The 12264-nt window shown below is 51.0% G+C and overlaps 1 protein-coding gene across 1 annotated transcript in view; it reads right to left on the reverse strand.

Annotated features, from left to right (window-relative positions):
* ZAN (zonadhesin) overlaps positions 1 to 4676 on the reverse strand; it is a 36673-nt gene extending 31997 nt beyond the window's left edge. The window contains 5 exon segments of the mRNA XM_007468897.1: positions 1278 to 1430; positions 2224 to 2311; positions 2489 to 2760; positions 2903 to 3066; positions 4600 to 4676. Coding sequence (XP_007468959.1) covers positions 1278 to 1430; positions 2224 to 2311; positions 2489 to 2760; positions 2903 to 3066; positions 4600 to 4676 — 754 coding nt within the window.
* Between the last annotated feature and the right edge of the window lie 7588 nt (positions 4677 to 12264).

Below are 12264 nucleotides of genomic sequence, written 5' to 3' on the forward strand. Positions count from 1 at the left end.
GGAAAGAGTAAAATGGTGGAAGAACGCAGCAAGTGTCGATACTGGGACGTCTGAGAGATGGAAAAGGAGATGCGGGAGAAAAAGAGGAAAGATGGAAAAACGTAAGGAAGGGAGCAAGGTGGAAAAAGGAAGAGAGAGGAAATGGAAACAAACAAACAAACAAACCCAACAACGTTTACTGAAACTGCTGGGCATGGGATTTGGTGCTAAATACTAAGGGGGAGGCAGAGATGGCCTGGCCCTGCCCTACTCTCCACGGGCTTAGAATTAACGTGGGGTGGGGTTTTCACCAGGTCTTTCTAGAAAGCAAACCTCAGGAAGCAGGAAAGATCAGAGGAAGGAGAGCAAGGATTTGGGGGGAGGGAAGGATGGGGAAGAATGGCCTCTGTCCTTGCCCCGTCCCTTCTGTGGATTCTCATACAAAAAACCCAGGTGATCCTTTTAAACGTAAGTCAGATAAGGTCACTCCTCTGCTCCAAATCCTACAAAGGCTCCCCATCCACATAGAATAAAAGCCACAATCAGTCCTGACAGTGGTCTGCCCCTCCTAGGACCCGTCTGAGCTCATCCTCTCCATCCCAGCCACGTGGCTCCTTGCTGCATTTCAACACCCACCCCGCAACCCACTGCTACCTCAGGGTCTTTGCATGGCTGGCCCCTCTGTTTAGAATGTTCTTCCCCTCGATAATTTCATGGCTCACTCCCTCACCTCCTGAAAGTTTGTGCTCAAATGTGACCTGTCTGAGATCTACTCTGACCACCCTATTTAAAACTTACAACCCACCCTACCCTGCTCTCCCGATCCCCTTACTTTGTTCAACTTTTTTCTTTTCTGATAGCACTGGTCATCTGAAAGCTTATGTAATTTACTTCTTTATTGTTTCAGGAACTGTCTCCTCCTTGTCCCCCACCATCCTCTGTCTGTTTTGTAAGCTGATGCATCTCAGGGCCTGGGACTTGGCATATTGTAGGTGCTCAATAAATATTTGTTGGATGAATGAATAAGGAAGGGTGCCAGGGAAAAGAGGTGAGGAGTCGGCTGTGTTGGGTCTACCGAGCAGGGCTTTTGGGGTGGCAGTGGGGGAAGCTGGCTGGGTGCTTAGAATCTGTTTTCTGTCCTGTAACTTAAGCTGGTGGAGGTCTGAGCTTGCTGACGTTCGCCCCAGGCCATCCCAAGAGAGTTATTGTAGGGTGGTCAGGCAAACATCGTAGGCTCCCGCAAAGGTCACTAGAAGCTCAGAAAGTCAAAGGACGGAGGAAGCAGGGCCATTACTCACTACCAGGGCTAGAGAAGTCATCCTCAGGCCCCACGTTCAGCACCCCCGTTGACCCCTTCTTCTGGACCCACTTGGCCCCAGAGGCCGTCGGGATCCAGCTCCAGCCACAGAGATCATTTGGAGTGTCAAAACTGCACGTTTGCATCATGCAGACTGAGAGAAAAGAAAAGAGGAAGGATTTAGCTTTTTCTAAGGGGAGGCAGCTCAGAAAAGTATGCCTCAAACACAACATTGTTAATCAACTATACTCCAACATAAGATAAAAATTTAAAAAAAGAAAAGTATGCCTCAGTCTGGAGTCAGAACTCTTGAGTCCCAGTCTGGGTCCTAATGTGAGCCACGGCTGGCTTGCAAGCCAGGTATGGACTTGCTCTCCAGCGGCTGTGTTCCTGGCACGGACTACTTAGGCTGCCCAAACCTCAGTTTCCCCATCGATAAACTGGGAACAACAGCACTTGCCTGTTATAAGTTACACCCCGTGTGGGAGCATCTAGCACAGTTCCTGTGCTCAGTAAGTGTTGGCTCCTTGCATGCAGCTTCTGGAATGTTCCTTCCCTTGAATTCGTTCCCCTCAAATCTCTAACGTCAGCCTAGAGTGCTAATTCTGGATGGATCTGGGGTAACAGCCAGGTTGACCAGATGTCCAGGTTTGCCAGAGACTGAGGGGTTTCCTGAGATGCAGCACTTCCGTGCTGAAAGAGGGACCGCCCAGGGCAAATCAGAATGGCTGGCCACTCTAGGACAGGTGTCACCACAATTCTGTGTTCCAGGAGAACGTCTCTTTAGATGTGGCTGCTTCAGGGGTCAAAGGTGTGGGGTGTGGAGGTAAAGGGAAGCAAGTCACCCCAACTCTGGAAGAAACCAGGGTCATGGTCCCTGAGCAACTCCTGCCACCTGGGCAGATGTATAGGTGTGGGGGGAAAGAGGAGGAGGGACGGGGGCTCACCCTGATTGCAGGAGCCCCGACGGATAGAGGTGGCATCCAGAGCGATGTCCAGATAAGCCGTGCTGCCCCTGACCCCTTCAAATGTCAGCTGCGGGAGGGAAGGGGGATCACCCACGCTGTGAGCCCCTTTGCCTCGGGCTCCCACTTTCCTGCCTGAATTCAGGTGGCCCAGCCCCCGTGCCCCCTCCTTGTCCCAGCCCAGCCCCTCCTGGACTCCCCACAGCCAGATTCCCACTGGGACCCCAGGCTTTAACTTCGGCCTCACCCAACTGGGCAGGATGCGCCCGATGGGCACCGTGACGGAGGCGGGTATCCAGGAGGGGCTCTGGGCGTTCCTGTGTGTCCAGAGCACGTTGGGGCGCTTGCCCTTGGGGTCTGTGGTCAACAGCAGCTTGAGCTGGGCGCCCCACGACAGCCCGAACATGTAGTATGCGAAGCGCACACAGAGGAGGCCTTGCTCCCATACGGGGGGGCTGCGCAGGCGGGCCACCCCGCCCGGGCGGAAGATGTTGGAGTCCATGTGCAGGTAGTAGCCCTCTGGGGGAGGCAGAGCCAGGGATCGTGAGGCCCTGCGGCCCCCCCTTCCCAGAGCCCAGGTATCACTTCCGGCCACCTCCCTGCACCCAGATCCGCCAGCGTCCACCTCCCAGATGCCTCCCTAAACCTTCCGCTTCCTCACCTCCATTGGGGTACCCGCCGGGGGGCGCGGTGCTGCTGGTGGGGGAGGGCTCACTGGCCCGAGTCCAGGCCCCGTCATCTTTGGACACTTGGCTCCAATCACAGAGGGGTCTGGAGTCATCCTCAAAATCACACTGGGTGAGAACGGCTGGGAAGAAAGGGCCACTGTGAGGCCAGGAGAAGGCAGAGGGGAGGGGGTCGGCTGCAGAGCCAATGGGGCTGGGGGTGTAGGAGGTGGGGGGAGGGAAGCAGAGCAGGGTTGCAAGGTGGCCACTAAGATTTAGGGTCCAGAGCAGAGATTTGGGAAAGAGAAGCTGAGAAATAAGTCTTCTCTTAGGAGAAATTCAGGGCTGGGCTCGGTGAGGGGCAGAATGACTAGGTTAGGGGTTGCAAACGGAGGTCGCAGTCAGGCAGGCTTGTCTGGGCAGCATACATTTTGTTGTTGTTCGTTTGAATGTGGATCTTTCAGGCGGGACTTGTACTCTACTCCTCCCCGGTTCCCTCCCCCCTCCATCCTCTGAGGACTGCCCTTCACACATTTATTACATATTTATGTCATCACCCTGCCTGAGGGCACCTGGGGTGGCCACCCCTGGGAGGGACTGAGCAGCCCCGGGTTCCAACTCACAGTTTTCCCTCGAGCTGCGAGAGACGGGCTTCCAATCCAGAGGCTTCTCTTTCCTTGGCATTGATTTGGAGACAGAGAGAAAAAAAAAAAAAAAGTGATCCTCGTCGTTACCAAGAACTGTTAAGCCTCCAGGATTGTGAGCTTTCTAGAGGATTGTTCCTTTCTTTTTATTCATATTGTATCAACGTGTATGCAGTGACGTATATTTACTTGAAGGTTTTCAAAAAGGTCACTCACAGCCTTCTCACCTTAAGTTGTCATCTGTCTCCTAGAAAGCATCTCCCCTCCAAGTTCCTCACATCCCCACAGGTCCCTCCACCCCTCTATGCCCTGGATGTCACGTGGGGTTCTCTTGCATGAGAAAGAACCAGTTTCTTTGTACGGGATTTCTCACAGCAGCGCCTAAGCATTTGAACCTGAGCAATCTCCTTCCTTCAGGTCGAGGTCTTCCTGTGCTATAGCCCAAGTTTTCCCCACAGAGTAGGGACTGTATGGGTCCCATGTTGCCAGGTAGGTGTCAGGGATGGTATTGCCCCAACTGAACACACAGATGAGCAACACCTTAGAAATTCCACAGAGAAGCCAGCTGCCCTTTTCCCGGTGGTGTGGGCCACGTAGAACAGCCCCTTGTTTTAGTAGTTCAAGTCCTGCTCGTTCAAATCCCCTCAAACAAGCTCCAGGACACCAAGCCACCCATCATTTCTTGCTGCTTCCTACTTGCTGTGTCTCTGTCTGCTGGGTCTGCTCTGGGTTTTGTCCTTTTTCTGAGGGCCCGACCTCTCTCTCCTCCCCTGCCATCCCCAGACCTGTCTCCCCGGCTCTGCACCTCCTTCCTCTCTCCTCACCCTTCAGCTCTGTCCTGCTCCCACTGAGCTGCTCACGCGTCTCAGGTCCAGGCTTGTGGGCTGCGGGGCTCCACCCACTCCTGTTCAGCATCCTTCTCACACCCATCAGGCTCCCGCCTTCCTTACCAGGGCTGTGCCCTTCATCGCTAGCCCGCTTGCCCCTTCCAGCTTCACCCCTCACTCTTCCTCAGAACCACCCCCAGCTGCCCCCTGAGCCCAGCTTACCGGGCAGGGGCAGGCATGTGACCCTGGCCCCAGGCAGCCGCCAGCAGCAGCAGCAGAGTCCAGGCTGGAGGAGCCATGTGGGACCTCAGAAGCAGCTCTCGGGGGAGAGGAGAAAGGCGGAGTGAGGGGCCCAGGCCACCTTGTTCACTCCCGCCCCTCCTCGCTTGGCACCCTCCTGAGGATGCCATGAACACTGGACAGAGAACACAAGAAAGCTCTGGGAAATGAGAACTATGAGGGCTGAAATTTAAAAGCCAGTAGAAGAGAGCAAGAGAGAAGGAAAGAAAGAAAGAAGGGAGAGACTTGGAGGGTTGGTCCAGGAAGCCTAACATTCAACCAGAAGGGTTCAAAAAAGAAAGAACAAAGGAAAAGAAATTACTTAAGAAAAACGACAGAAGATGATTTCCCGGAACAGATGTATGAGCCTCTTGATTAAAAGGGGTCTGGTATGATGAATGCAGAGAGACCCATGAAAGGCATGTCATGAAATTTCAGAACATCAGGGCTGAAGAGAAGATCCTAAACACTTTCAGACAGAAGAAAGCAGGTCACATACTAAGGATCAGGAATCAGCATGACACGGGACTTTTCACTAGCAACCACGGATTCGATGAGGCAGTGGAACATTGTCTGCAGAATTCCAACAGAAAACCATTTCAAACCTAAAGTTCTATAGCTAGCAACAGTATCGAAGGCGACGGAAAGATGGAGTAAAGTGAGGACTGAAAATGCTTCTTAGCAAAGAATTGAAAAAGACAAGTCACAGAGGAAGACCTACAAGCAGCCAGTATACGTCGGAAAAGATGTTCTGCTTCTGGGACTTCCCTGGTGGTGCAGTGGTTAAGACTCCACGCTCCCAATGCAGGGGGCCCAGGTTTGATCCCTGGTCAGGGAACTAGATGCCACATGAGTGCCGCAACTAAGAGTTTGCATGCCACAACTAAGGAGCAGGTGAGCCACAATTAAGGAGCCTACATGCGGCAACTAAGGAGCCAGCAAGCCACAAGTAAGACCTGACACAACCAAATAAAAATAAATAAATAAATATTAAATTAAAAAATTTTTAAATGTTCTGCTTCTGTTATAAGAAGGGAAATGCTAATCAAAACTACAACTTTCATGTTGACAACAATTTAAAAGATTGAAGCATTGAGTGTTGGCCACGATGCAAGTAGACACACTAAAATACATTGATGTTAAGACTGCATGTTGGTGAAAACGTCTTAGAAGATAATTTGACAATGACCGTTTAACTTTCAAATGTGCTTATCTTTGACCCAGCATTACCTTTGTAGGAGTCTTCCCACAGAAATACGTGCGTATTTTCACAAAGATGTACATACCTTAAAGACGTTAATTGCAGCATCATTTACAATAGGAAAAGAAATCGAGTTTACCTAAATGTTTGCCAGGAGATGTGTGTTTGGATCGTATTCAAGGAATATTATTTATACAAAGGAATATTATACAGGTATTAGAAAGAATGGCACTCCTCAAAAAATTGACAGTTAGAATTACCATATTGCCCAGCAATTCCACTTCTGGGTATATGCCCAAAAGAATTGAAAGCAGGGACTTGAACAGATACTTGTACACCCATGTTTATAGTGGCGTTATCAAAATAGCCAAAAGGTGACAGCAACCCAAGGGCCCATAGACAGATGAGTGGATAAACAAAATGTGGTATATACATACGATGGAATATTAGCCTTGAAAAGGAAGGAAATTCTGATACCTGATACAAGCTGGATGAACCTTGAGGACATTATGCTAATGAAATAAGCCAGTCACAGAAGGACAAATACTGCATGATTCTATTTATCTGAGGTATCTAGGATAGTCAAACTCATAGAGACAGAAAGTGGAATGGTGGGTGCCCCGGGGAAAGGGGGAATTGGGAGTTAGTGTTTCATGGGGACAGAGTTTCAGTTTGGGAGGATGAGCAAGTTCTGGAGATGGACAGTGGTGGTGGCTGCACAATATGAATGTACTTAATGCTGCAGAACCATACTCTCTTTTTTTTTTTTCTTGCGGTACGCGGGCCTCTCACTGCTGTGGCCCCTCCCGCCGCGGAGCACAGGCTCCGGACGCGCAGGCTCAGCGGCCATGGCTCACGGGCCCAGCCGCTCCGCGGCGTGTGGGATCCTCCCGGACCGGGGCATGAACCCGTGTCCCCTGCGTCGGCAGGCGGACTCTCAACCACTGCGCCACCAGGGAAGCCCTGGATATATTATTAAGTGAAAGAGGTGAGTCACAGGAAAACAAAAAAATTATAGTATGATCCCATTAATGTAAACTCCCCAAAGAAAGGTATATGTTTATGTATGTGTTTTTGTTTTTTTTTTACTGAGATATAGTTGATTTACAATGTTGTGTTAATTTCATATGCACGTGTTTTGAGTAGAGGTGTAGAGATGGAACTAGGACACACAGACAGCTGTTCATGGTGGTTCCCTCCGGGAGGGGGTGGGCCGGGCTCTCCATGCATTCTGCATACTTATGCGCACAACAAGGATGTTTCCAGGCCTTCCTGTGTAACAGGTGTGGTTCATTATAGGGACCTTAGTGAAAGCCATTTGAGGGGCCTGGTTGGGAGGAAATCAGACTGGAGGGTTCAAGCAGGGAGCGGAAGTTGAAGAAGGAATCCAACCAGGAGGGGACAGCGTTTTGGGGCTGCTTGGCCATCTAGAGGAGACTCGGAGGGCAGGTGCTGAAGTTAGGACGAGGTAAGGTCTTTTCAAAATAAGAGAAATTTGAGCCTGTATAAATACTCATGGGAAGGTGGGTGGGAAGAGTTCAGAAGGAAAACAGCAGGACGGGCAAGCCAGCTCTGTGACGGCGGGCGGTGGGGGCTGCGCCATGCCGGTGCACATTTGGCGGCTTCCGTTTTATCTGTGAAGTTGAATGGAGAAGGTTCTGCTGGCAAGAAGATGACAGGAGCGCCCCTCCCAGGCGAGCTCCCTGGTGGTGCTGCCCACAGCCAGCAAGTCCCTACCTCCCAGCCCTGCCAACGCTAGCCCTCCCTCCGCCGCCCACCCCTTCCCACCTTCTGCCAGGCTCGACAGCTGTATCAATGTGCATTCCTGGGGCTGGACAGATAAGTGCTTTGCTACGGAGCGGAGCGTGGAAAAGGAATCCGTGACTCAAGTCACTGATGACAGGAAGGGAAGGGAGCTGGTTAGGGAAGGCTTTTGGCAAGAGGTGACACCTGAGGGGCTTTCTAAAGTATCAAGAGGGACTTCCGTGGCGGTGCAGCAGTTAAGACGCTGAGCTTCCGCTGCAGGGGGCGCAGGTTCGATCCCTGGTCGGGGAACTAAGATCCCCCGTGCCACGTGGTGTGGCCAAAAAAAAAATACCAAGAGATGGTAGCTAGGCAAAGAAGTTGGAAAGGCACATTCCAGGAAGAGGGAATATTCAAGCTTAGAGGGAGCATGACACTTGGAGGATAGCTGAGCATGTGTTTGTGTGTGTGTGTGTGTGTGTGTGTGTGTGTGGGCAGGGGCCCTGTCTTGGAGGACCTTGAATGCCACAGCTTTGTGGAGCCACCAAAAGTTTTGAAGCAGTGGGGGTGACTTGATTCCACTTGCGTTTTCAAAAGGCTACTCCAGCATCCCCAGGTGGATATGGATGAAGGAGGGGCTGGGCAGAGCTAGGGAGACGGGAGAGGATGTTGTGGAAGCTGAGAGATGGGAGGGGCCGATGGACGCTGATGTCAAGGTAGCAGGAGTGGGGGATGCAAGTGGATCGAGAGCTTTCCAGGAGCCGGAAACAGCAATTCTTGCCGGCTCACCTAACTGAATCCCATGTTCTCCCTCTTTCTTAAAAAAATGTGTTTTATTGAAGTCTAGTTGATTTACAATGTTGTGTTAATTTCTGCTGTACAGCAAAGTGACTCAGTTGTACATATATATGTCCTTTTCCATATTCTTTTCCATTATGGTTTTTCACAGGCTATTGAATATAGTTCCCTGTGCTATATAGTAGAACCTTGTTTATCCATCCAACTCCCACTCCATTCCTCCCCCAGCCCCCTCCCCCTTGGCAACCACAAGTCTGTTCTCTATATCTGCGAGTCTGTTTCATTTGTTTTTGTTTCATAGATAAGTTCATTTGTGTCAAATTTTAGATTCTACATATAAATGATATCATATGGTATTTGCCTTTCTTTCTTTTTTAAAAAAGATTTATTTATTTAGCTGCGCCAGGTCTTTAGTTGCGGCATGCGGGGTCTTTTAGTTGGCAGCATGCAGGATCTAGTTCCCTGGCCAGAGATTGAACCCAGGCCCCCTGCCTTGGAGTCTTAACCACTGGACCACCAGAAAAGTCCCTGTCTTTCTCTTTCTGACTTACTTCACTTGGCATGATAATCTCTAGGTCCATCCATGTTGCTGCAAATGGCATTATTTCGTTCTTTTTTATGGCTGAGTAGTATTCCATTGTATATATGTACCACATCTTCTTTATTCATTCATCTGTCGGTGGACATTTAAGTGCTTTCCATGTCTTGGCTATTGTGAATAATGCTGCTATGAACATAGGAGTGCATGTATCTTTTTGAATTATAGTTTTGTCCAGATATATGCCCAGGAGTGGGATTTCTGGATCATACAGCAACTCTATTTTTATTTTATTTTATTTATTTATTTATTTTTTTTGCGGTACGCGGGCCTCTCACTGTTGTGGCCTCTCCCGTTGCGCAGCGCAGGCTCCGGACGCGCAGGCTCAGCGGCCATGGCTCACGGGCCCAGCCGCTCCGCGGCACGTGGGATCTTCCCGGACCGGGGCACGAACCCGTGTCCCCTGCATCGGCAGGCGGACTCTCAACCACTGCGCCACCAGGGAAGCCCTCTGTTTAGTTTTTTGAGGAAACTCCATACTGTTTTCTGTAGTGGCTGCACAGGTTTACGTTCCCACCAACAGTGTAGGAGGGTTCCCTTTTCTCCCCATCCTCTCCAGCATTTGCTATTTGTAGATTTTTTTGTTGATGGCCATTCTGACCAGTGTGAGGTGATACCTCATTGTAATTTTGATTTGCATTTCTCTAATAATTAGCTATGTTGAGCATATGTTCATGTGCCTGTTCCGTGTGCCAAATCTCATGTTCTCTTCATCGCAAAATTCTTGTCCTCATTTTCCGCATGTGGAAACTGAGCTCTAGAGAAGTGATGTCAATTGCCCAGCAGAAGGGCATGGTGCTGACGGTCCCTACGAGGTGTCCTGCCAAGTCCCATGGTTCCCTGAAGTGCATCTAAATGGGGGCGGGGTCCCATCCCAGCCAGAGCAGATCTGCCTTTATCAGTTTCATCAATAGCAAGTGTACATGAGAATGCAGCTAAGAGGGTGGTTTTGCCGCTTTTTAAAAACAGCATTGACGCTTGCTCATGGCTCTGTCTTGGCTGGTGGACTGGCCTGGCAGCAAGCTGAACTATCGTGAATCCAGAGTTCCTGTATCCCACACCCAGGTGTTCCTAGAAATCTTCAGTTTCATTCCCTTTACTTTGGCAGCCCCCGTCCCTACTGTCAAATCTATGCCCAGTGTGCCTGCTTGGCCTTTGCCCCTGACATGTGACAGGGTTGCCTGGGCCAGCCATTCTCATGAGCTGTCAGCGTGGGGCCGGTGCTGTCATGCCCTGGGTGTTGGAGCGGGAAGTCCCAACCCCCTTCGGAGTCCTGGGGACTCCTTCTGCCCAAGTGAGCACCCACAGAGCCCACGGAGAGGGTCAATCCCGAAAAAGAGAGATCCTCTGCCCCGTTGCATCAAAGCTGGGGGTGTAAAGGATGCCCAGCCCAAACCCCGATCTCCCCTTCCTCCAGAGCAGGTTAGGAGAGCATTCAACAAAGGGACAAAGCCAGGAAAGGGTTAACCCAGGGAAAAGCAGCAGAAGCCAATTGATCCTCAGCCCCTCCAGGTTAGGCAATAAGTCCTCTGAGGGCTGCTCTCGCTGACCTCCCTCTGGCGCCGCAGAGCTGGACGGTCACAGCTTCCAACCTGTCTGGGCGTGGGGGGTTGGTGCTCAGGCAGGACAGGAAGGAATGTGGTGTGGGAGGGAACCACGGGCTCTGCCTTTTGGGGAGTCCGGAAAGGGCAAGGCCCCAGAGGCTTTGTCACCTGACAAGACTAGCAGGAATAGGTGTGAGGGACCCTGGGATGTGGAAGAACCTGGGAATCACTCCGGGAAACTGCAGCCAGTCCTGGCTTTCCTGTGTGTCCTTGGACACTTTGCTCATCTGCTCTGGGCTTCAGTTTCCTCATCTGTAGGATGGAGAGGCCAGCACAGCTAAGGTTTTTTAAAAACCAGAAATTGTGTGTGTGTGGTATAATTTTTTTAATAACTCATTTTTTAGAATCGAGGAGGGAGTTTATAGACATTTGGGCATGACTCACATAGGCTGGGAAACCATCCTGCTATCTGTTTTTCTGTTGCCAATAATCTTTTATAATGTCACAGTTTTATGATGGAATTTTAAGAGGAATGAGCCTTGACCAGCTGGAAATAATGTAGCTAACATTCAGCCTAGATTCCAGTGTCTGAGAGGCCTCATTTAGCTAACTCAGCTCTAGCAACAATCACCTACTGTGGGAGACCATTAGACTGAGTAGTTCCAGGAGAATCCCAGGTGGCCTGGAGGCTGGGGTCAGGCGGATGCATCGGTCAGCCTGATGCTCAGGCCCAGGAAGACCGTTCGGGCCAGTGGTACCCAAAGCCAAGAGGCTGCAGTCAAGGTAGGAGCTGGCGCTGCAGGAGGCAGATGAGGTGGGCCCCAGTGCTGGGAGATTTGGTGGTGGGGAGGGTGATAGGCACTTTCTGCCTTTCCAGGGAGGAGGTGGGCACCAGGGGCAGGGGATGGAGCGGGAAAGAGGTGGTAGCGAGAAATGAATGGGACTCGTGCCTCTCTGACTGAAGCTGTTTCCTCCCCTCTGTCCACTCCCTCTGCTTTCTCTTCTCCCCATGATCCTTGCTTCTAGTAGAAGAGGGACCCAGAGTCCGAGAGCCTGGCTCCCGGTCCTGACGCGTCCTCTCAGTGTCTTACGACCTGGGCCAGACCCATTCATAATCTCTCCGGATCTCGTTTTCCACCTCTACAAACGGGGATCCTCTCCTGTCCCTGCCTTCCTCATGGGGTTAGGAGAGCAAATGTGAGACTGCCCGGGAAAGCACCTTGGAAATCGCAAAGCACTCTGCAAACAGAATGCGTCTCCATGAAACAGTTATGTAACCCGCTGACCCAGAACCGGGCTGAGCTGGCTCCTGTCCCACCCGGAACTTGGAAGAGCTGGCTTGGTCACTTACCTGGAGGAACTTAGTTTTATTTTCCCTGTCTGACAAAAGAGGATGATGCCCTACTGTCCTTCTTTTTTCATGGAGTGATGGTGAGAATCAGAGCAGATCGTGTAAGTGCCAGAGATTAATATGTTGTTAATCATCATAACAGTAGTGCAGAAGAAACTTTACACCCCTGGTCCGCACTTGAAGAACCCGGGAAATCTGGCAATGCCCTCCTTGCATATCTGTGTCTCTTCGCAGGTACTGTGGGTGTCACCAGGTTCTTCCCATCCAGGCCTCTCAGCCCCCCACCTCTCAGGACTCAGTCACATGCCAAGCTGGCCCTGTCTATGCCTACATTCATGAGCACCTGTCTTTTTGCCGCCAGGGCACTGCCCGC

The sequence above is a fragment of the Lipotes vexillifer genome, unplaced genomic scaffold (genome assembly GCF_000442215.2).
Source record: "Lipotes vexillifer unplaced genomic scaffold, Lipotes_vexillifer_v1.1 scaffold12, whole genome shotgun sequence".
Classification (NCBI taxonomy): domain Eukaryota; kingdom Metazoa; phylum Chordata; class Mammalia; order Artiodactyla; family Lipotidae; genus Lipotes; species Lipotes vexillifer.